This window comes from Bidens hawaiensis, unplaced genomic scaffold (genome assembly GCF_021521415.1).
Source record: "Bidens hawaiensis isolate Kalapana, Puna unplaced genomic scaffold, B.hawaiensis_p1.1 tig00000512_1, whole genome shotgun sequence".
Classification (NCBI taxonomy): domain Eukaryota; kingdom Viridiplantae; phylum Streptophyta; class Magnoliopsida; order Asterales; family Asteraceae; genus Bidens; species Bidens hawaiensis.
This window is the reverse complement of record NW_027491033.1, coordinates 5,657,195-5,682,423: the sequence shown is the minus strand read 5'-3', so window position 1 is coordinate 5,682,423 and position 25,229 is coordinate 5,657,195. Positions and strand designations below refer to the sequence as shown.

General features: G+C 34.3%; 3 protein-coding genes and 1 long non-coding RNA gene across 4 annotated transcripts; 1 reads left to right on the top strand and 3 right to left on the bottom strand.

The window, feature by feature from the left end:
* Positions 1 to 879: 879 nt before the first annotated feature.
* Positions 880 to 1,930, bottom strand: LOC143631968 (RNA polymerase II transcriptional coactivator KIWI-like). The gene is made up of 3 exons (XM_077100577.1): positions 1,693 to 1,930; positions 1,177 to 1,199; positions 880 to 1,085 (listed from the first exon to the last, which is right to left on the bottom strand). Exons 1-3 carry the CDS (start codon positions 1,928 to 1,930, stop codon positions 1,035 to 1,037), a joined length of 312 nt encoding a protein of 103 aa, XP_076956692.1. The 3' UTR covers positions 880 to 1,034.
* A 2,779-nt stretch (positions 1,931 to 4,709) lies between these two features.
* LOC143631961 (peroxidase 47-like) lies at positions 4,710 to 6,667 on the bottom strand. The gene is made up of 4 exons (XM_077100574.1): positions 6,428 to 6,667; positions 5,996 to 6,184; positions 5,730 to 5,892; positions 4,710 to 5,145 (listed from the first exon to the last, which is right to left on the bottom strand). Exons 1-4 carry the CDS (start codon positions 6,638 to 6,640, stop codon positions 4,754 to 4,756), a joined length of 957 nt encoding a protein of 318 aa, XP_076956689.1. The 5' UTR covers positions 6,641 to 6,667; the 3' UTR covers positions 4,710 to 4,753.
* Positions 6,668 to 12,156: 5,489 nt separating this feature from the next.
* Positions 12,157 to 12,876, bottom strand: LOC143631957 (uncharacterized). The gene is made up of 2 exons (XR_013153463.1): positions 12,648 to 12,876; positions 12,157 to 12,420 (listed from the first exon to the last, which is right to left on the bottom strand). It is a non-coding gene; the product is annotated as an uncharacterized LOC143631957 (long non-coding RNA).
* A 381-nt stretch (positions 12,877 to 13,257) lies between these two features.
* LOC143630758 (replication protein A 70 kDa DNA-binding subunit B-like) lies at positions 13,258 to 23,765 on the top strand. Its single transcript, XM_077099681.1, has 13 exons — positions 13,258 to 13,324; positions 13,541 to 13,688; positions 20,965 to 21,121; positions 21,218 to 21,485; positions 21,603 to 21,702; positions 21,781 to 21,908; positions 22,002 to 22,092; positions 22,192 to 22,327; positions 22,405 to 22,580; positions 22,693 to 22,813; positions 23,087 to 23,266; positions 23,370 to 23,429; positions 23,526 to 23,765. The coding sequence occupies exons 1-13, from the start codon at positions 13,258 to 13,260 to the stop codon at positions 23,763 to 23,765; spliced, it is 1,872 nt and encodes a 623-aa protein (XP_076955796.1).
* Positions 23,766 to 25,229: the final 1,464 nt, after the last annotated feature.

The following is a 25,229-nucleotide window of genomic DNA, read 5'->3' as shown; positions in this document are numbered from 1 at the left end:
GGATGAAATATATAATTTCTTTTCATGTAATTATACTCAAATGCATATTCCCTTCTATAAAAGTATAAACCATTTACGGAAGATGAAATTTAAACAAAACTTTAAATGGCATCAAAATTGTCATGGAACATAAAAGAGCCATTGATCATATTGGTCTTGTTAGTTATTTACACTTTTTAAAAAGAACTAAATTCACGATTCAAGGTATATAATATATCATCAAACCATGCGTTCTATTTGATAACCTGTTGAAACCAAGTTCCAAATCAGTTAACGCAGCTATATATTCTTAGGCTAGTTGTGTGCTGCAAAAGGGGCTTCAAAGGCTTATTTGGCCGGACTTTAAATGCTAAAGAGTTGGAGCTTTAACGTTGAATCAACACTTTAAATCACAACATGGTGTTGAAGGGGTGAAGCTTTAACTTGGCATGGCTCTTAAATCAGAGGTTTAAAGCCCCTCCACAACACCCAACCTTAAACATACCAACATCTAGTCTAAACTAATCAATAATTTAACTTCTATGAACTTTATATAAAGTAATCAAACCTCACTTTTTCAACACTTTATAAGTAACTCAAGTAATAAACAATGAGATGTAAATTGTTCAAGAAAAAGTGGAAAATGTTGCAGGTCAACTTGACCCGGCCGACTCATTTTAAACCCAAACCGGAGTAGAAACCAAATCCTATTTCAAACCCAATCAAACAGGATTTAGACACCAGATAGTTAAACCAAAACTGAACCGCATGAGTTAAAATTGGTTTGAAACCCTATACTTAGAATCAGTCAAAACCTGATTTAACCATCTTTCACCAACCGAAACCAATTTGAGTACAGAACCCAGCCCGTTTCGTCACTAGTAAAAAACAAGTAGCAAGAAACTGCAAACGCTCCATTCATACGAAAACACCACAAAACTACATAACATTCCATTAAAAACAAACCAACAAAGATCCTACAAACTACACCCTTCATATCATTCGGATAAAAAAACCAAACAACCAATTTAGTCTTTACTTGTTACTAGCATTTACTAAGCAAGAGCCTTGTCAATTTCATCCACATGAGCACGAAGTTCTTTCCACTGCAACCATAATAAAAATTAACATCATAAACCTAACATTATACATAAAAAACATCAGTTTTAACACCCGAAAGATTAACCATTCATTTACCTGATCCATACTCAACGAGATACCTACAAAAACAACAAAAAACCATCATTTAATAGCTAAACAAACTTCAAAATATAAAACTTAAAACTAAAAAGAAAATGAAAATATTAATAAAAAACGCATAAAGTAACCAAGATAAACTGGTTGTGAAAACAGAAACACAAATCAGAAATCAAAAGTTAAATTAACCAAGTTTGAAGTTTTCGTATAAGCAAAAACCTAAATCAAACTTACAAACAACCTTTACATAATCCAAATGAGCAAACAGACCTAGATTCAGTTCAAATATACAAATCTTGATTTTAAAGTTCATGTATTCGGGTCAACATTTGTCAAAATAAAGGTTTATTAAAAACTAATATGTGAAACAGAACTTAATACCCAAAACCCTAATCAGTTTAACCATAAAACCATAATTAAAGACAACTTAAACAATCAAAAACCCTAATTCACAAACTAACCAACATAAACCCTACACAAACATCAAACCCTAATTAAATTAAATAAAAAAGCTACCTTTTTTACCGGGCATTTGCTTGCCGTCTTTCAAGTAGAACTCACGAATGTCGACATAGACCTTTCCTTGCCAGTTGCGAACAGAAACCCTGCGGTTTTTTGAAACCTCGCAGATGAATATGCTGCCGTCTTCTTCTTCTTCATCGTTGACATTCTTCTTTGATGTTTTCTTGGGAGGAGCGTGGTCGGAGATGAAGTCGTCTTCCTTGTCCTTGCCTTTCCCGCGCTTGTAAGACATTTTGGTCGTTGATTTGGTGCACGCTCTGTTTCTTTTAAGGTGTTTGGACTTCGGTTTGGAGTGTCTTTAGAGCTTCAAACCTTTGATATCCGATACAAGAGGCCCAAGTTCGGCCCGGGGTGCGGGAGCTTCGTGTACCGGGTTTGCTCTTTGTACAAGTTACAGGTGTAATACCGGGTATATTCAGGAACTAGAATTGGATATGGCCAACGAAAGTCAATAATTGGGTAGGGTAGGAATTGGTTCCGGGCATGGTTGGGTTTTTGACTTAAGGTTTGTCAGATTTTAATTGGGTTCGGTGGTCGGGTCGGGGTTTTGACTGGGTAGAGGTGGAGCCGGTTTCGACGGGCCCGGGCCAGGTCCGATTCTGTGGAGAAACCCAAAACGTAGTCCGTACCCACGAGTCGGTTACGACTGGATTAGGCCCGGAACCGGGTTTTTAGCCTACCTCTTATACAGGTGATTGTTTCGGGTTAGTTTAAAAATCTAGTGTGGGCGCCGGGATTTTAATGGATATTTTGGAACCGGATTTTAATGATTTGAAAAATATTGTTAAATTTGAGTATTAAGAGGTTAAATATCGGCTATAATTTATATATATGTGTGTGTGCGCGCGCGCGCTAACGAGATTAAGGTTTGCAATTCCTATATGGTGTTTGATTAGCTGCCTAATTGAAGAATTTTATTGAAATTATGTAAAACTTGTTGGTTTTAAGTTGCTTTAGAAGATTCAACATTGTTTATAACATTTTTTATCGTTTAATTTGGGTTTAAACAATGAAAACAATATTGCATATTATAAAACTCTTGCAAGTTGATTGATATTCTATAAGGGGAAAGTGAATAAAGTTTTAAACATACTCGGATTGACTTAAAATTTGAAAAGATTTAAATGATTGCTAATCAATTATGCGATGGTTTTAAATCTATATCAAAAATTGCTTCACACGCTTTACTTCAATTGTCAAAGATTCGTGCCATAATGTTTTGTAAACTAGTAGACTAAAGCAAAACTATGAAAAGAATGTTAAGGGAGGAGAGATGATTATTTCATTATCAAAAATTTCATACGAATGAAATACAATAATAGAATGGTATATGCTCAAATTAGATTAAGATAAATAGAATGATAATTAAAGAGTAACCATAGAATCATATGGACCGAGACCATATTGCATATTCAACTCATAATCATCAACTAATAAAAGAAGGGAAATCAACAAAATTAATAACACGAGACCAAATAAATTATGAAAATAGCACTTTTCTAAATTTGAGCATAAATTATCCCCGTTGGTGGGGCTGAGAGACAGTGGCTTCGTACCGGGACATGCGGTTTTGAGAGCGGAGTCTAGGAAGGTTGCTAAGCATGAGACATTGTGTTTGGAGAATCAGCACGTGTTCATTCCATTTGCCTTCGACACTTTTGGATCCCTAGCTCCCGAGGCGGTTCGCTTCTTGGAGCGGGTGCAGAAGATGGTCCACAGTGACTGGCAGCGCCCGAGGAACCAAGGATTTATATTTAGTAGAATAGGCTTTACGATTCAAAAGGGGATAGCGGCGCAACTTGTTGCTCGCTTACCCATTATCCAGATGTAGTTCGGTTTGTGTTATATATAAAAGAATCAAGCCTTTTCCAAATATTTAACTTTCTTCCTATAAGTTAACCCTTCACCTTCAGCATCATCTTTTAAAATAAATTTCTTTCTTTTGCGCCATGTTGCGTCGTTTTCTCCTACTCCGCGTTATTATAAAGAAACAAACACAAAAAAACCACCGACCAACCAAATCACTAGTTACTCAACTAAACTAACCTATCACATGCATGAAACTGAGTCAAGCAACTAAGTACTAACACACACCATTGCAAGTTGGAGTGAATTGTGAGATAACGGCTGTCACTCCACCTTCGCCACCCACCCCAAACACACACACACCAAATTCCTTTGGGCCCTCTTTCATCATTCCTCTTTCAGTCTAATTTCTCCTTTTCCTTTTCTTATTTCAAAACTACATTTTAACTTTCATATCACCTTTAAATAACAACATTTTTAAAATTATCATACATTAATTCATACATATTGTCTTCTTGTTTAAAACTCATTTCTAATGCTATTAGAAACCAAAAGTCACATCCACATATTATCTTATTAACGTTTTTCGTTAACATATATGTTGGGATAATAAATAATGTCTTATCAAAATATTTAAGTTACTATATAATTATATTGGTAAAAAGTTCACACATCAAGCAAGCGCGTAAAAGCTTTGCACTCATTGATGTATGATGCATCCGTCATGTTAAGATTACACATAAAGCACTTCACATTTATTTATTTTATAAAAATCAACATTTTAATTACACCATTAAAAATATGTAAGTCTTTTGAAAATCTTTGGGATTCCGACCGCGAGGTTTGGTCATGGTTTGGCAGAGTAGCTTTCCAAATTTCTAAAAATTGAAGATACAAAGATACATATCAAGAAATAATCGGATTCAGTGATAATCCTGGTATAGTAGATGCTATCACACCCTTAGGAGGTCTTCCTCCACTAGCCCTTTTTTTTCCTCTTCGGAAAACTCGAAGTAACACAATTTCAAAAATTTGATGAATAAAGTTGTCTTGCGTATTATTAATGGGAATTATATTTTTACATGCATATATTAATTAACCACACAATTACCACCACTTCCACACTATTTATAATTATACACCTAATCCAATCCAATCCAATATTACAGAGCTTATAATAGAAAGTTATAAAGCTAGAAAGGTATATCAACTTGTTTACTCCACTCGATCAAGACCAACTTGAAACCAATTAGTTGAGTTTGCGGCAATTTTGACGAACTTGCCCGTTCTCTTTAACATCAAGCAGCCCCATCTTCACCATGGCTCGTTGAAAATCAAGAAAGAACATGGCCTGGTTCATCGTGTACATGTTGACAATGTTCCTAGTCTTGGGATCAGACATCAAGGTTTGGTCTGAGAACAAGACCCCAGACTGCCTTTGAAGCGCCCAGTAGTAAGCATTATCGAAAGTGTTTCTTGTCGCGTCAAATGGTTGTTCTGCATTATCTCCTGCGGCACATGTCTTTGTGAGCGTTTTCGTGAACTGGGTGTCCAGGCTTGGATCCACATCATGTGTTGAATCGAAGTTTTTTAGACGGTTCTTGAATGATGAGCATCGAGCCACTCCTAGTGTATGTCCACCTACAATCATGATAATTATTAATTAGTTCAATATTTAGCACGAGGTGAGAATCTCAAATATTAAATCTTTAGAATCCGTAGGTGGTTTAGGGTTCAACTAAGTACTTTTAAAGCGGTTTCATTTGAAGTTCTTACAATTATAGAAGGTTCAAGTTGTCACAATTTTCTTGAAGTTTTCTGGTGTGTCAAGCGAACTCCATAGAGTTTTCCGTTCACAAACTCTATAGAAACTTACCATATAAAACGCTAATCTTAAACCACCTACTAACAGGGGTGGCTCGTGGGACAGCGAAAGCCACTGGCCTCCAAATTAAAAAAAAAACATTATATATAGATATATTATAATGGGTATTGTAAACTCAAAGTAATGTATTGGTGTGGTTGTAGACTTAGTTGTTACTAAAGTATAAGTTATGAGTTCAAAACTTCTAATAAACAACTTTTTTCCTTACCAATTGTTATAAAAAGACCCCAAAATCTTGTTTTGATTTAGGCATCCACATTCGTTGAGCCGGCCCTGCCTACTAATTCAAAATTTTAATGAAATTTAGATCGTTGTTTATTTTTATACAAAAGTTTATTACCAGAAAGGGAAACGAGATCTTGAACATTGAAACCCTTTTGCCCAAACATTTTAATCAATTCACTGGTGTTGAAGAATGGTGAAGGCAGGTTTCTTGTATCTTCTATTTTGGATCTTGTTCCATCTTTTCTTCCTTTTTGTATATCATAAACCGGACCACCAGCCTAGTACACCATTAACATATATATAGTGTCACAATTACACAAATTTAAATTATTTATCCATAAATGAGATATCTATATGTATAATGTATATGTGTATCCTTACAAAGATAACGGCTTCACGAGCAGCCATTGCTACAATATCGGCACAAGATACTACACCCGGGCACTGGTTTTCAAGTTTTTCTTTGGCATCGTCGATGACTTCATAGCCTCTCAAGCTCAAATTCGCAGGAGAGTCTTTTTCAGCAGTGTTGTCGTCGGTAGAATCAAGTAAAATGGATGCATCACAACCCTGCACGTAATTAAAACATGCCTTCTTAAGACTTAAAAGATCAAATGATAACAAAGCATGCAGGCCAGGGTCCGCTGACCCTGATCTGTCCACAAGAATTTGTTAAATTTTTATATATAAAATCACGGATTTTTCTAGCTAGCAAAAAAAAATCATTTGGACCCTCTAGCTAGTTGTAACCAATGAAAAAAAATAGTCTTATGATGACGACGATAAAGAAAGTAGAGTTAAGCGAGTACGTACCTGAATGAAGCAATCATGAAAGTGCATCCTGATAAGACCGGCAGCTAGTGTTGGGTCGGCTCTCAAAGCCGAGTTCACTGAGTTCCTGACAATGAACTCGGCCATCGGACAATTCATGATGTAGTATTGCATGCTGAGACCGTTACAATGTCTTAGCATGATCATGAGCATTACCACCAGTGACATCATCATCTTCATTGCATCAAATCTCATGATGCTGGATTATTGGTGTAATATTTTTTTGATGATCAAACTTGAAATTAAATTGGACTATATAAATATGTGAAATGATTGATTGGTGGCAAGAAGCGTAAGAATGAAGAGAGACTATAGAAGCAAGCTGGATATGATACGATGTTTTGAGTTGTGATGAAGAAGCAATATTGCTCTACCATATGCCCATATTTATACAAACAAGAATGTCACATCATCAATAATATTTCAACTTGTTATATTAGTTTATACAAACAAGAATATCACATAATCAATTATATTTTAACTTTATTATTATTATTATTATTTTGACAATTGGTCTTAAAAATGTATTGTATATATCACTAACGCATTTTTGACATAATTAAACATGCTCAAGAGAGAGTAATCTATGGATGAGTATGCGGTGACGGGAAGCTTCACTCGGGCAATAAAAAAAAGGTGTGGCTAGTGACCCCCATAGACAACATTGGTTGGTAGGTAAAGCCGGGTGTTACCATATTGATCACATTACTGGGGTATTTAAGTATTTTAAGTTGCAATTCAAATAAAATCATCTTCTTATTTAAAAGAGAACGAATTATAGTAGACATTTATTTTTGTTTTCGTAGTGCTAATTATGTTCGATTTTTAATTTTTTTCATGAAGTCGTGGTTGTTCAGCTTGGAATAGAAAGTGACGTGTTATGTCTTCTTCCTTCTTTACCTATACTTTTTATTTGAATAATCAAATAATTAAAATTTATAAAAACAAAACAAATATTTGTATTAATTAGTGTGTTAAAAATTTGTGGCATTCTGGAATATTAGACAAAAAGATAAATAGATATACTTTACAGTTTACGTAGTACGTACCCTCCATGATCTTTATTGTACAAGATCGATGTTTGACATGTTTCATTTCTTTTCAATATATAACTAGCAACCTCACACTATTGTCATCGAGGCCGAAGAAAAATCATTTTGAGCGGGAACACCTCCCCGGCCACCATACCTGACGTTGGAGAATGGCCATTTGATCGTTTAGCAGTCATAATTTTTATATATAAAGATATTTTAAATTTTATCTTTAACCTATAAATATTAACAAACCATTTAACGACGACGATAATAACGACCCATTCTCAAAAGATCCAGAAATTAAAAACCGGCATCATCAGTAGGCGAAGAAAATATAGGGAAAAAGCGTCCAAGAAAGACCATAAACGAGCCAAAGATTAACAAATTATTAAGCATGATGTACATCAAAGTAAATCGAGAAAAACAATCCTAAATCAATATGAAGGTGTTAGATCGATGCGGTGACGTAATTTCGTGGTGTGTTAAAAGATTTGGTTGTCAAATAATACTATTTTATTGAACTAATTACATGATTTATATTGAGGAAATTGCATGTTAGTTAGACACGTACCACATGCCACCTAATTATCCTAAATTATTATAATATTAATTACCATCTCCATTCCATGCATTTCATCATTAATTTGTCTTCATGACAAAGATTACTAGTGGCAACGAAATATAAGTGGGTAATTATCGGTTAATTTATGGACAAATTGTGTATGGCTCATGCATAGAAAGTACTCTCCAATTACTATTTCAAAGAGAGAGTAAAAATATTGTTGAAAATATATAGCAATCAAATTAACATAGTGAAATCAACTCAAGGTATGTGTTATGGGATCACTTTTGGATGTGTGGGTTATATATCGCTTCTGCATCGACGCTTTGTTCCTAATAAATCTTATCATGAACAGATTGGTATTCTAAATAAAGTATGTTTGTTTAGTAAACTAGAGATATATTATAATTTTTTTACTGAGTATCAAAATCGTACGGATGATGTATGGTACTATACCAGACCAATAACGACTTATCAACATCGGTCGGTATAGGTATCAGTATACATTATTATGGGTTTCGATTTCGATAAGTTCCAGCGGAATATTTCCACTATCCGACCGACGATTTAATGAATATCAGTTATGTTTAAATTCTTGACATAAATTTGATTGGAAACAGGTTGTATTAACAATTAATAAAGTAATTTTTTGTATAGTAAACCATGGATTAACATATTTATATGGAGTACCAGAACTATACTGATACTGTATCAGTAACATCGATACTGACATTGGTATCCATTTAATGGTTTTCGGTTTCAATAAACCTCGGTGGAATATATGTACATCGACTACCCGACGATGTTTTAGCGAATATTTATTGTTACGTAATTGTTTTAAATTGTTAATATTATTGTATTCAAAATAAAATATTTAGGTTATTGTAAGCTAGGGATAAACATTTTTTTACTAAGTACATGTACCGCATCATTAACATATCAAAATCGACCAAACAACACTGTAACGTTACCATCATTTGTTTTTATGGTTTTTGTACTAACCGATTTGGCATTTTTCTTCCCTACCAATATTTTATCGCCATGATTGATATGGTACTTTGAAAGAAGGTAAATCTCTATTGATTTATATTATGATTTACAATACTATAAATAATAATACAATGGAGAGAATAATGGTAAGTTACAACAAACTTGACTATTCAATATTGACTGGAGTAACTTTAGAAGAGAAAGGTGAAGACTATTGACTTTGTTGAGTTTGTTGATTTGATTGAGTGATACGGTTGTTACCCTCCGGCAAGCAAAACGGCGACGGATGTACACGAAGAAAGCCTCGAAAATGTTCAAAGAGAGGTCTTGGCAAGCTCTTTGTGAATATATCCTCAAGTTGAATTAGTGTGTAACTTTCCTGACATAACTAGCTCCCGAACAAAGTGATAATCCAAATCGATGTGTTTAGCACGCTTGTGAGAAATTGGATTTTGACTCATAAACAAAGCACTTTTGTTGTCGCATAAGAGAGTTGGCCGAGTCTTGGGAAGAGCATGTAGTTCCTGTAGCAAGTGAGTAACCCAAACAATTTCAGCTGCAACATTCGCCATTGCCCGATACTCTGATTCACAGCTTGATCGTGATACCGTTGGTTGTTTCTTTGCACTCCATGAGATCAAGTTTCCGCCTAAGAAAATTGAGTAACCATAAGTTGACCTTCTAGTTTCGATACACCTAGCCCAATCCGCATCCGAATACCCTAAAATTGAAGCAGTAGTTGGTCGCGTGAAAACCAAACCATGAGAGATTGTTCCTTTGACATAACGGATAATACGTTTAACAAGTTGAAAGTGGTGGTCGGTTGGGGAGTGAAGGTATTCGCAGGCTTGATTGACGGCGTATGAGAGGTCAGGACGGGTGATGGTGAGGTATTGAAGAGCTCCAACGAGGGAACGGTAAAGGGTAGGGTCGGAGAAAGGATCACTTTCTTTGGTGAAAGTGTCGGTTGAGGCGAGTGGAATGGGTGCCGGTTTGGCTTCAGTCAGGCCGGCTCGGGTTAGAATGTCATTGGCATATTTGGTTTGGGTGAGAAAAAGACCATTGCTGTCATGAACTACTTCAAGACCAAGGAAGTAACTTAGCAAACCGAGGTCTTTGATGGCAAATTCCTGATGTAGCCTGGCCGTGAAAGAGGTGATCAGGGAGGATTTATTTCCGGTGAGTATTAGATCATCTACATATACAAGAAAATACATGATGGAGTCTCCTTGACAATAGATAAAGAGCGATGGATCGGCGCGGCTACATGCGAAACCAAAAGAAAGAAGGAACGAGCTCAACCGTTGGAACCAAGCTCTAGGAGCTTGTTTCAAACCATAGAGTGCTTTATTTAGTTTGCACACATGATTCGGAAATTTGGGATCGATAAACCCGGGAGGTTGTTCCATGTAAATGGTTTCTGAAAGATGACCGTTTAAGAACGCATTGTTTACATCTAGTTGGCGAAGAGACCAACGATTAATGACGGCTAATGATAGAACAATGCGAATGGTGGATGCCTTCACAACCGGGCTAAACGTGTGATTAAAGTCTAGGCCCGGTATTTGAGTGAAGCATTGTGCAACGAGGCGTGCTTTGTGCCGATCAAGCGATCCATCCGAACGGTATTTGGTTCGGAATACCCATTTGGAGCCTACAATATTTGTAGAAGATGGGCGAGGCACAAGAGACCACGTGCGATTTCGGGTGAGAGCCGAAAGCTCATTTTGCATTGCACTCATCCAATGAGAGTGTTTTGAAGCACTTTTGAAGCCTTTAGGGACACTGTTAGTAAGCAGTGCCGCATGGAAGCAAGAGTGCATTATGGTAGCAAGGTAAGCCGTGTGTTTCGGATTGGGTTTGAAGGTGCCAACTTTAGAACGAGTTGTCATGGGGATGAGATGAAGCAATGGGAGAGGGGGATGGGGTGGGCACGGGTGAGATTAGAGATGGAGGAGGGGTGGTGGACGGGGGTGGTGTTGATGGTGGTGGAGAGTGTTGATGTTGTAAGGATGGGTTATGAGCCGATGATGAATTATCGGTGGAAGGAGGAATGGATTGAGAGTCACAGAGAGAACATGCTTGGGATAGAGTGGTGGAGGTAGTTAGAGTTTGTTGAGTTGTTGGTGATTGAGCCAATGGATTGGAGGAGGTGGTTGAGGATTGAGTGGATAAGTTAGGTGGACTTTGTTGATTGAATGGGGAGTGGGCCGAGGGGTTGGGCTAAGGAGGGGAGGAGTGAGTGGAAGTAGGTGATGGATTATTATTAGTGGTCTGGGCCGTGGGTTTAGGGGGAAGAATGGGCTCATCGGTTGTGGAATGAGCCGAAGGGTGTGGAACAGTTGTGGTTTCATCAAAAGTGGATAGGAATAATGAAGCAATATCCGATTGTGAGGAGTTATCCACATATGGAAATGAGGTTTCATCAAATCGAGCATGCCGGGTGACATACATACGTGAGGGTATAGGATCGAAGCATTTGTAACCTTTGTGTTGAGGAGCGTATCCTAAGAAAATACAAGGTATACTTCGAGGTGCAAGTTTATGGGGAGCATAATCACGTAAGTATGGATAAACACGACATCCAAATGAACGAAAGTTTGAATAATTTGGCGTCGTAGAAAATAAAATTTCAAATGGAGATTTGTCATTTAAAATTTTAGTTGGCAAACGATTGATGATGTAGGTGGCGGAATTAAAGGCATCAATCCAATGAGTGATAGGAACACTCGCATGGAAATGCATAGCGAGGCCGGTTTCTACTATGTGTCGATGCTTTCTTTCGACACGACCGTTTTGAGGAGCGGTATACGGACACGAAAAACGATGAAATGTGCCATTTTCGTCAAATATTTTTCACACGTATTGATTGACAAATTATGTGCCACCGTCACTTTGGAAAACCTTTATTTTGCGTGAAAATTGAGTTTGAACGAAACGCAAAAAGGTTTAAAGAACCGAATAAAAATCGGTTTTGTGCTTAAGAGGATACAACCAAGAGAATCTAGAAAAGTCATCCACAAACACAACATAGTATTTATATCCATCTTTACTGGTTATTGGTGATGGTCCCCATAGATCACAATGAACGAGATCTAGAGGAAAAGAAGCACGTTTTCATTCAATGTAAATGGCAATTTATGTGATTTAGCAAGTTGACATGAAGAACATAAAGTAGGCTTAGGTAAAATAGATGTAAAAGATAAACAACCAAGTCTTTTTAATACAAGAATAATGTCAAAAGCAACATGACCCAAACGATTGTGCCACAATTCAAAAGAGGCATTATTAGACGAAACAGAAGCAACAAAAGCAAAAGACTTGTCCCGGAGCACGTAAAGACCGTTTACACATCGACCTTGAGCGAGAGGTTGGCTTGTTTTCCGGTCCTGGATAATAAAAAAAGAGTTAGAAAAAAGGACATCAACGGGAAAATCATTTGTCAACTTGCTAATAGAAAGAAGGTTACGGGTTAAAGATGGAACAACCAAACCATCATTTAATTTAACATGTTTGGTTAACGAGACACGACCTTTGTGAGTAATGGGCGGAGATTGACCATTACCAAAGGTGACCGAAGACCCTCCTTTGTAAGGAGAAAAGGAAGATAAATTACCGGTGTCATCGGTCATATGACGGTCTGCTCCCGTGTCGGCAGCCCAATCGGGAGCATCCTCATTTTGAACATGACATTGAGCGTGAAAGGCACGAGCAATATCTTCGTTTCCAGAAGCCGAGGCCACGAAGGATGAGAGTTTTGGACACTTATTTGCAAAGTGTCCATTGGTGCGGCACAGTTGGCAATGTGGTGGCCGACGGGTTCCATTGGAGGAGGAGCTAGAGGAGCCGGATGATTGACCACGGGGATAGGAACCGCGTTTCTGGTTGCGGTTTTGGGAAGAGCCAGTGGACCGAGTTTGGTTGTTGTGAGCAATAAAAGCCACGGGTGGGTTGGATGAGGGGTTAATGGCCAAAAGAAATTGCTCTTGGCTCTCAGCTTTTGTGAGTAAGTCACGGAAGGGAAGCGGTTCACGGGTGGTGCAGATTGCGGTGGACCAACTCTCAAAAGTAGGCCCTAGACCACAGAGGAACCAATGAGTTTTGTCTGTGTCTTTAACAGGATGGCCAATAGCAGAGAGTTGATCACAGATGGCCTTGAATCGATGACCGTAATCTGCTACAGTTGAGGACCCTTTCGTCAGGCTACGAAGATTCTCATTGAGAAGATGCATCCGTTCAAGAGAGGTGTTGCTGTTGGCCGCTTCAAGGGCGGTCCAGATTTGGCGAGCAGTGGTTAAGCGAAGAATTTCAGCAACAGCCTCTTCGGTGAGTGAAGAGTTAAGAATGAGGATAGCCTGTTGATCGGAGATCGACCAGGCCGTGAACTCGGGATTAGGCTGCTCAATAGAGGCGAAGGTAATGAATTTTGGGGGTGGAGGGATAGAGCCATCGACATGGCCGAGGAGCTCTTGGTTGGCGAGAAGTGGAAGTAATTGATTTTGCCAATAGAGATAGTTAGTGGAAGAGAGTTTGATTGTGAGCATGTGGAGAATGGTGGCCATGGGAAGCTTAGTTTCGATGGTGGTGAAGGAAGAGGAGGAAGCGTTGGTGGTCATGATGGTGAGGGTGAGGGTGAGGGTGATCAGCCGATTGAGAAGTTTACAGGGAATAGGATCTTGAGGGTGATACCATGAAAGAAGGTAAATCTCTATTGATTTACATTATGATTCACAATACTATAAATAATAATATAATGGAGAGAATAATGGTAAGTTACAACAAACTTGACTATGCAATATTGACTGGAGTAACTTTAGGAGAGAAAGGTGAAGACTATTGACTTTGTTGAGTTTGTTGATTTGATTGAGTGATACGGTTGTTATACTTGGTTTGTGTTTTTAGTCGCTTTAGGTTTTAGTATTTTAACTGGTCACGATCACGCCATGTAAGGCCCCGATCCCGGTAGCCCTACTTTAGCGTCGGACTTACTCATAAACACAGTTCTACAAATCAGAGTTTATTAAAACTTTTCGCGGAATATAAAACATCAATCATTCGTTACAAATTATTTAATCTTTTTTTTAAAAAAACCATAACATAAACATCTTATTTAAAACATCATTTCTTCTATCTTCAGGTGTCTCCGTTCAATCCATGCCATGTGTCCTCCTCATGCTCTCTCAATAAACATGTATACTTGCGTGCATTCTAAAAGTCAGCTACGCTGAGTGAGTTCTAGTTAATCAGGCGACATACAATACATACACATATCTTACATACATACATACATATCTTAACCTTGTATAAATATCCATAAGAGGAACGTCACATAGTATCTATTAAAAGAACTATTACTATCACCCCTACTATTTATATCTTCATAGAAGGACACTCTATATATATATTCTCCATAAAAGGAAAATCCTATATACTTTCATAGAAGGAACACTATGTTTTCCATTAAAGGAACACTATGCTTTCCATCAAAGGAACACTGGGCTTTCCATTAAAGGAACACTAGGCTTTCCATCAAAGGAACACTATGCTTTCCATCAACGGAACACTCTATATATTATCCGTAAAGGGAACTCTATATATAAGTTATCATTTAATATCCATATAAGGAGACGATCATCACTATTCTTGGCAATACGTGCAATATCCGAAGATCGTTCACGTATCAACAAGCAATCATCCTTACATTACATACAATATTCATATCCTTATTATTAACCTGACAGTACGCGCAATATCCGAAGATCGTTCGCGTACCGACAAACAATAATTCATATCTATCACATATCATATATAGCATACACTTGCCACTTAAGGTAAGTATATTAACTAGTCACATCGAGTATGCACACAGCCACGAAAAATAACAAGGAATGGGGCTAGAAACTCACCTGAACTCGGTTACGTTCACTGTTAATGGTTACTCCTTTCTTGAGCTGTGCACGACTAACTGTATAACAATTATACGTATCAATTAACTATCACTATCCATATCATATTTCTAGTTTAATTATTACCCACAACGAACGGGGGTCCGGGGGTAGCGCCCCTGGCGGCGGGGTTCTAGGGGCGGCAACCCCTAGTGGGGTCCAAGGGGCAGAGCCCCTGGCTGGGTTAAGCTGCCAGGTCAGCTTGGAAAAATTTTATTTTCATTAAGTGTCTTAACACATTTTCCATTAGGATTACAAATTATTATCTAATTTGCTAACTCATTCTCTATAACGAATTAAGCCTGATTCGTGGTCTAATTCGCTATTCTGGTTCGTTATCCTCACATAACGAATTAGCAAGTAACGAATCACCTGATTCGTTACTTGACTCGTTATGCTAATTCGTTATCTGAACATCATCTGATTCGTTAGCTTAGCATAGCGAATGAGCATATAACGAATTACCAGATTCGTTATCTTATCTAACGAATGGATAGATAACGAAATAAGAGCTCATTCGTTATCAAGTCTCACGAATTGGGTCCCATTCGTTATGAACGCGTAACGAATTGGTCAATCACCACGAATCATCTATGTTCTTATCCAGACTTTGACTCAGAGGTCAAAGTCAAAATTGATAAGAACATAAATAGTCAATCTATCTCAAATCTTCAATTAAATCTTCGTTTCTTAACAAAATAACATGATTTAGGTACCGTTGGAATCGTCTATGCAAAGCCTAAAAACCCCAAGGGTCCAATCATCCAAATATTCATGTTTGTAGGGTACGATTTAAGCCTCTATAGTACGGGTGTATTTAGGTTAACAATTAACCTATCAAACGTTAATCAATTTCAGTAAGTTTAGATTCGTTGGATTCATTTTTATCATACTAGATCAGATCTGAGATTTCCAAACGAATTCGAGTCTAAATGAATGATTTCTAAACATAAACGTACCTTACACGAGTCGGTTTAACGAACACGGTCTAGTCTTTATGTTGTTTTGGTTCGTCACAACGATCTAGCATCAACGGGTTCGGGTTTTCACCTTTGGATCTTGGCTCGGGTTAAAGGATGGTGTTTGTGTGTGTTTCTCAAGGTGTAGGCTATGGTGTAGTGATAGATAATAATGGAAAGGATTAGGGTTTAAGGGGTTTTTATATTCCCTTAAGCCAATGGACCTAAGGCTCATCTTTTCTTTTTGGTCCATCTTTAATTCTATTAACCAAGTCCGCTACCCCTTAAGCTTTATTATCATATTATTATCATTATCTCACTAACTCAAATAATTCACCCGACAAATATATTACATTAAATATTATTCTAGAATTTTCGGGATGTTACAGCCAATATCGTAAAAGGTTCTTGTTTGTGCTTGGATTGGTAATTTCGGTAGAATATAGTTACACACTTTGACTACCAACGACGAAAAATGCATAAGTTGCTAAAGTTCTGTTAAAGATGAACCATGGAAAAGATCACTCACCATGCAGGCATGCACCACTCCTTAACAATCTTTTTACTTTTTAAATAAATATTATATTAACAACTTTAAAACAATCATCTAAGGAAAACTATAAATGTAAGACAATTGTGTAGATATACATCTTCTAGATAGTAATAAGCTAAGAGACAAAGTTCCCGAACTCGTATAAATCAAAATGGTTCATACTTCATAATGATTTTGATGAAAAAAGTGAGTAATAATTGAATGTGACTCCTTTTTTTTATTTCAAAATATAATACTGGCCAATCTAGAATGGTTGGTCAAAGTATGAAAAAAAAAAAAAAAAAAAAAAAACTTTTATGTTTTGCGGGTCCTATGCTGATTTAACTTTTAAAGCATTAGTGAATTTATAACTAAACTAAAAATAACATTTATATATTCAAAATTTGATCCTTTTTTAAAAATTTCCAACATCTCATTAGTTAATTTCTATTTTTAAAAAATCATTATAGCGTCTCTATAACTTTTATCTATTTTAAAACACTGGCAAACTATGATTTTCTTAATTATATGTATTTAAAATTTAGAGAGAGAACATTTATGAAGACGATTGTATATTGGGCCCTTGTATATTACCAAACAATTTCATTTATAATAGCTAAAGCAACATGTATGGTATATTTATACGATTCTTAAGTTGTTCATTTAAAATTAAAGAGATGTATATTTTTAAGGCCGGCTCAATCATTATAGGTGCCTAAAGTGAAAACAATTGGAGACCTTTAAAAAAAGAAAAGAAAGAAAGAATTACTTCACACAAATTTTCATAAGATGTAAAAATATATAGAAAAATAAAGTTGAGAATTATAAGATTCGAACATGCACCCTTAAAAAGCAAGAGTTGAGTCTTTCTACTATCAATGTAAACTCTTAAAGTGAACCTAATTATATATTAAATACGTACTTACACATTTAATTACAAAAAAGATACTTTATTTAAGTTAGGATTTAAAGTCATAGCTTGTTTATAATAGGTTTTGAGACGCCTTATATGTTTTATTGGTGTAGTTTGATCTTGAAAAATAGTATTGGTGGTGATAGAAAATGAGCATGGGAAAGAAAGAAAGGTCTGACTTTAATATGATGAATAGAATTAAACTGAGTAGCTATCTTTTGGTTAAAATTTCAAAGCATTATATATTACACTACACTTAAAAAAACATTATATTGTTTCAATATGGGTTAAGTACGTGTAACCCACCAATCTGTTGCGGTTTAACCAGATAGTGTTTTTTTATATTTTATTTTGGAAACCTGTTTGATTTAATTTTCCTTGAAGCAAACATATACTTTTTATACGACACCAAATAAATTCAGTACGTATCCTATGACTTGATTTTGGGGTTAATACATCACATTTGCGGTAAGACCATCCGTAGTGGATGGCAATATGTGACGTTTTGGAGCTATAATGCATGGAACATCCCCCCCCCCCCCTCTCCTCCGGTCCAGGCATTATGGTGGTAAGCATTATGTACATAACGCTAGTGTGACACAAGTTTTGAAGGTTTTGTGAGTGAGAGGTAGAGAGAAAGGGAGGAGAGAGAGGCGTTTTGGAGTATTTTTCTCACTACGCGCACTTTTTGCAAAATGCACAAAAGCTGACTAGATGTCACATGGCATAAAATGTTCGGGTGTGCTTAGTTATAACTATGCATGGTCTAACTAAGTTAGAATTTCATGTATTACACAGATTAAATAAAAAAAGAATATTGGATAATTGGCATTAACAGCAACACTTATGACTCAACAAAATTTGCAATTTGATATAAGGCTCATATGCTCATACATACAATTTAATTAAACTTAATAACATGTCGAAATTAGGGTATAGATGAGGTTTAACTGTAAAATAACCAAATAGGTGAACAAACTATGAATGATTTACTTGAAAAATAGGTTGATATATATACTAGATGAGAGAAACGCAACTTTATTTATAATTTATAAATAAAGCTTATTTGGTTGATATTCAAGTTACTCGGTATATTCACTCATGAACACACTGGTTCATGGACATCTACTATAATTGAAGTTCCATTTGTCTTTCTTATTTTTCCCTTTGATTTGTTTTATTCTTCTATTCAGTAAGGTTTAAACATGTGAGGAAGAGAAGTCATCCATCTACCCAATTTTTTTAATTTGTTCTCTTTTAGATTAGTATAGAGGATCGAGAATGTTGTTCCTGACACGTTAAGAAGACTAATATACAATGACTGAAAGTTGTTATCCTGAAGCGTTAGAACAACTTATATCACAACCTTATATATTTTTATTAAGGAGATTTGACAAATGGTTTTTATTTCTTGATGCGGTTGTAAAAAGTTTTGATGCACAAATAAGCAAATTTTGGTTTAAAGGCTTTGTTTACTTTGAACTATATTATGAATATTTGGATAATAAAATTGTATTTATAAACTATATATCAATATAAATGTAGTAGTTTTAAGTAATATATTTATGTTAGTAACTAATTAAAACACTTAAATGAAAAAAAAATAACATAATTTAAATTCCTTTATTAAAGTGGCATACATTTCACTTGATAGGATATATAACTTCAATTGACATGTGTATCAATGATAAATTATTTATAAAGAAAGAATTCATATAATTAGTTATATATATATATATATATATATATATATATATATCGAGTCAATAGAAGAACAAGGTGTTATGCGGGGTCATCCTTTCGCCATGTTGCTATAATAAAAAGACATGAACGAGGCTATATTTTCAAATAATGCCGCTAGTTTATGTAAAATCATGGAGGACACAAAATTGTAAGGGTATTTTTTATCGAGAACCGCTTTTCCTTTAAATAATCATTTTTTGAAAAGACTACTGTAAACTTATGTTGTAATTCTTGTTGTTTGTGTTTTTAGCTTTTAACATCATGCTTGTTGATTTTAATAACATCTGCACTTTCCACAATGAAAATATAGTTATATATATAAAACATGCTACGGCCTCAATTAAATCCTACTATATATTAAAACAATAGAGTTTGGTGCCACATGGCCCCTTCCTATTGGACGTTAGCCTCTCCTTCCAAAAATATCCCTCACTTCTCTAATTTTCTTATCATTAAAATAAATCAAAAACATATTATTTTCCTTATACATTAAAAGCATTTAATTTAATTAAATACTTTAAATGAATTACAATATTACGATTAATTTTTTTTCCTTGGATCCCCTTTCTCTTCATTCTACCATTATCTTCCATCAGTTTAACCAGTATCTTCCATCAGTTTAACCAGTATCTACAGTTCAATCGTATTATGATAATATCCTTCAGTTTAACCGTCCCTCCGACGAAATCAATTTATCCGTCTCTCAGACGAATTTTTTAGTTCGTTTTCTTCAAAATCACGGCTATTAAGACGCTATAATAACGAAATAATCATTGATCTTATCACGGCTATTCAGTAGATCCATGGTTATTTTTGATCAGATGTTCGGATACTTTGCCGTCGCGTCATGGTTATTGTTAATCAGATCTGAAAGACATTGTTGTCATCCCGTCAATTGGATTTTATTTTCCGGTAAGTAATTTCATTGTGAAGATCTGAATAACATGTTATATTTTTTGTAATATTAAGTTTTGATTTTTATTGATTACTATCATTAGTAAGAGCTAACAATTTTTTAAATTTGAAATTTGAATTATTAGTCAACTTAATTTTCAAATTGTGAACTCGTAATCACCTATGAGTTATTACTATTTATTTATTCCTTTTAATTAAATCCGTATTTACTTTCTAAATATTTTGGAAAGTTGTTACAAAGAAAATATTAATTCATAGTATATTAAATGAGTTTTACTAAATTCGAAATTTCTAATTGTTAGTCAACTTATGACAAATTTTGTCAAGTTGTTATGATTTTTATTTGTATTAGAATATTTGTATTAGAATTTATTATTTTATATAAATCCCTGATTTGTTAATGTAAGTAATTATATCAACTTTTGAAATTCGAAATTTCAATTGTTAGTCAACTTATGACAAATTTTGGCAAGTTGTTATGATTTTTATTTGTATTAGAATATTTGTATTAGAATTTTTATTATCAATATATTCAAAAAGTTTACTAAATGTTATTTAGATTTACATTCTACAAATTATTAAAAATTTTGGCAATATGTACATTCTACAAATAATATCAAATTTTGGCAAGTTGTTAGGATTATTTTTTATAAATCCCTGATTGTATTCTCCTTCAATTAACCGCATTTAGAGCTTTCCTATTTTTGTTAATAATTCCAAGTTTGTAACAAATACTCCGTGTCTATATATACTGTAACCATAACGAAGACATTCACACAGTTCTCACTTTCTTTGTCTTCGTTTCATATTTGTTTCATTTTCAAGGTTTTCATTTTCGAATATACATATAAATATTTATTTTCACTCATGTAAATTTTATTTACCGATTCTTTTATCTTTGCATTGATTTTGTTTTTGTTACACAGCAAGATGGAAGCAAAAAACTTTACCATGTTCAACTCTTTGGATGTTTCAAACAACGATTGCTTACTGAAGGTTCATATACTTAGACTGTGGCGTTTGAAGGACAACAATAAACCAGGAGAGGACTGGTCCATCGAAATGATCTTACAAGATGAGACGGTATGAGAAATATGCATACAATAATTGTTTATATTTTTTTCATTTCTTTCTTATTATATGCATACAATAATGTTTGTCTTATTAATACTGTAACAGGGTCATCGAATGCAGGCGTATGTAAGGAAACCTTGCATACCGAAACATGATGTTTGGCTTGCTGAGAATCGCTCATTGATTGTGCGAAAAGCTTCCCTTGGTGCAAATCTGTCAACATACCGTGTAGTTGACAGCCCACATAAGCTCTGTTTCACGTCAGAAACTCGACTTTCGATTTGTGATGAGTTTAAAGGTCACATTTATGGATTGTCGTTTGCTACCTTTGATGATATCAAAGCCAATAACGTAACTCAGAATGGAACGATAGGTATCCTTTTTTGCATCTTTTAATTAAATTTCGTTTTAAATTCAATACATTATATTACGACAGTTAAATACGATCGTTTAATATCTGTTTCATTCCTCATTATAAATTATTTCTCAGATGTAATCGGTCATGTCAGTAAGTTTTTCGACAATAAAAACTCATTCTTCCGAGAGGCACAACACCAGAATCGAAGAACCATGGAATTTGCTGATTTGAGGTTTTGTAAATAATTTATATATTATCATGTATAATTAAATAATTCATTTTTGTTAACTTCTACTTTTCGATGAACCAGTGGCAAAACGATTTATCTCACCTTATGGGATGACTATCTTAAACAACTTATCAAATATGTTTCTGACAACCCGAATAAGGAGTATCTCATTATCGTCCTCAAATTCGCACGAGTCAAGTACTATGGAGGTATCATTATACATTGAGTATTTTATTTCTAATCCTTAAAATTCTTTATAGTTAATAATTCTAACTTTACATACGTTTATATGATTTTGGCAGAAAATGTTTATGTTCAAAACTCTTATGGTAACCAAGTGTCAAGGTTGATGATCAATGATTACTTGTATGAAGTGATTGATTATAAGAAACGGTAATGTATTATAACTATTTAATTATAATTTTATTTTATTACACGTATACATTATTGTTTATTTTAAACACCTTATGACTTATTTTTTTGAAATAATAGGTTGCTTGAAATATCCTCGAAAGTCAATGTCGAAGTACCTAAACCGGTTGGTTCATCTAAGCTGCTAACTGTTAAGGATGAATTTTTGAAGAAGTATCCATTCTATTCAATCAGTGATCTTTGTACCATTTTGGAGGTATGTAACCATTTGTGTTTGTAAATACTCATGTTGAGTTAAATTTTACTAATAAGTTCACCATGTTATTATTATAGGCTAAAAATGTCGTCATAATTGGTACCATTAAGTATATATTGGGTAACAAGGAATGGTACTATAATGGATGTAAACGTTGTAGTCGTAAGATTACTTCTACTTTTGTTAATGGAGTGAAGGTTTATGAATGTAAGAATTCAAGTTGTAATTCTCAAGGTGTAACCACTGGACCGAGGTACTATTTTATAAATTTAAAATATATAATATTATTACTTTTTCATTTAATAATATTAAATTAAACTGGTGTTTTACAATAATTTTTAAAATAAGTCCCCTTTATTTTACAGATTCCGAATTCCAATTCGTGTACAAGATACGACCGGTGTTGTTTCTCTTACGTTGTTTGATAGGGATGCGAGACAGTTGTTCAATAAGCCTGCTGATGAATTTGTTACCACTGATGTTGAGGTATGACATTTGTACCATTCTCCCATACAATACGTTTTTTTGTGTCATTTACACTATTCAGTTCAATCTATTAGTTTTCATATTATTATGTTCTTTTTTTTCATTGTTTTAAAACCGGAATTTTTTAATATCTTATAAACATAAAATAAAAACGCAAACAGCTTTTATCCTATTTAACTTGATTTTCAAATCATTGACTTTTCTTTTTTTACATTTTAGAACTTTATTAAATGATTTTTTATTATGTTCATTTTCTTAATTGTTATTTTGAAGGTTGATCCGATGCACACGTTTCCTAAAGAACTCAACACTATATTAGAAAAGAAATTTGCTTTCATTGTTGAGGTTAGTGACTACAACATCAGGAACTCATATGACGTCTACAGTGTCACCAAGTTAACCGATGATCAGGACGTTCTTAATGATCTTGATAAACAGCTTGCTCATGGTCAGGTATGATTATTGTTTCCGTTTTTAAAAATAATGTTTTAATGTACATTAACAAACTGTGTATTTATTTAATTTTAAATATAATTCAATTTAACTTCATGTGCAGCCTAATGACAATCAGTCTTTAATAGTTGGATCATCCTCTAACCTGAAATCAACCGAAAATGTAACAGTTGGATTATTAATCCGTTTTTTTAATAATCCAAAACTTTATAAATCTAAATGTTTATACTAAAAACATGAATGATAAACTGATTCGTAGGAGTTGTTGACACCTTCGTCCGACCACTTCACTCCTATTTCAAACTCCGAAGACATAATTCCGGATTGTCTTTCATCTCTTGATGGGAAGGCTATTTCTTTACCAGAGGTTGACGTAAAACTCAAGCGGAAGTTGGATGATACTTATGATGGTCAGGATGACACCGGTATGTCTGCAACCAAGACGAAGGTTGATGAACAACCAGTTGTTGATGCTAATGTTGATGACGTGGATATTTAAAATGGACGAAGGCGCAACTTAATAATAAACGCAGCTTATTGCATGCATCGTTTGTCTTTTTTAATGGTTTGACTATGGATGTTTTTGGTTTTTATGTTTGTTTGTTTGACATTGTGATTTGGGTTTTATTTATGTTGGTTGAATTTTATATGGATATCTTTGAACTTATGTTTTCCTTATGTTGAGTGTTATTTTATAGTAGGATTATCTATTATCTTTTTAAGGTTGTTAAAAAATTATATCAATAAGTTATTTTATTTTCTATATTATTTATGTTGGTTGAATTAAATAATTCATTTTTGTTAACTTTTACTTTTCGTGTTTTTGTTAAATAAATTATAGTAACAAACTTAAAATCTTCCTTATTTAACTAATTAGATCATGAGCAAATATAAACTACTTATTTATTTCCAGAGTTACATATAATTATATAGTAACAATCACTCAAATAAGTAATAAATTCATGAATAAATTTAGAATGTTAGATTTTTACTAATGTTGACATATAATTAGTTAACAGTTGACCATATTGATCAATAAATGTATAGAGTTAAACAATCTTCTTAAATTTGAAAATATAATGTATCTATTAAAAGTTTAAAGGAATTAGTTACTTATTACCATAAATCATCAACTATATTTAACAGTCGTCCATTAATTACAATTTTAGAGTTTATTAGGAAACCCGTTAATAATTATATAACAAGCACATATAACTAAAAACACGGTTATTTTTTGATTTATATATTTTTAGAACGTATTAACATTAACGATTTATATTTTTCCACCCGTGTCGTGCACGGGTCAATAACCTAGTAATTTGAATAAAAAAATTAAATAAGACAAATTTGGCTTTGACTTTGGTGTGTTAGTTAATATGATTAAAAGAACACAAAGTGGGGAAGTGCATGTTACCTAATGTATTGCCCCCCAAAGTGTTCTATGAGCTGGTTCCCCACATTCTTTTACCTAATATGTTTATTCTTTTCAATATTTCACTCTTTTTGGTCTCATAATTTTTTTTTCTTTTTAAACGATTATTTGGATCAGGTCACTACCCAATCGATCATCTTCATTCCACCATCGAGAGAAAACCCACCATAGGTGAGAAAACATTCCGGTCAAATTACCTGAAAACCCCTATTTTTATCACATGTGATACTTGAATTCAAAACCTTATTTATTTTTAAATAAAATCTTTAAGAGTATCACCTTAATCACTTGGGCTAAGAATCATTCTCATCTATAATAATAGTTCATTATGAAAATAATTTAAACATAATATTTGAATATTTTTTTAAATTTTGAGATAAAGCTTTACATGACTTTAGCAATTAGCCGCCCATGAGTATTATATATTTATCTTGGTTTAAGTTTGCTTATTTATCTTACTTCGTGCTTTATATATATTCCATGGTTGAAACTATGAGCCACTAATGGTAAAAGAACTTTATTATCACTTAA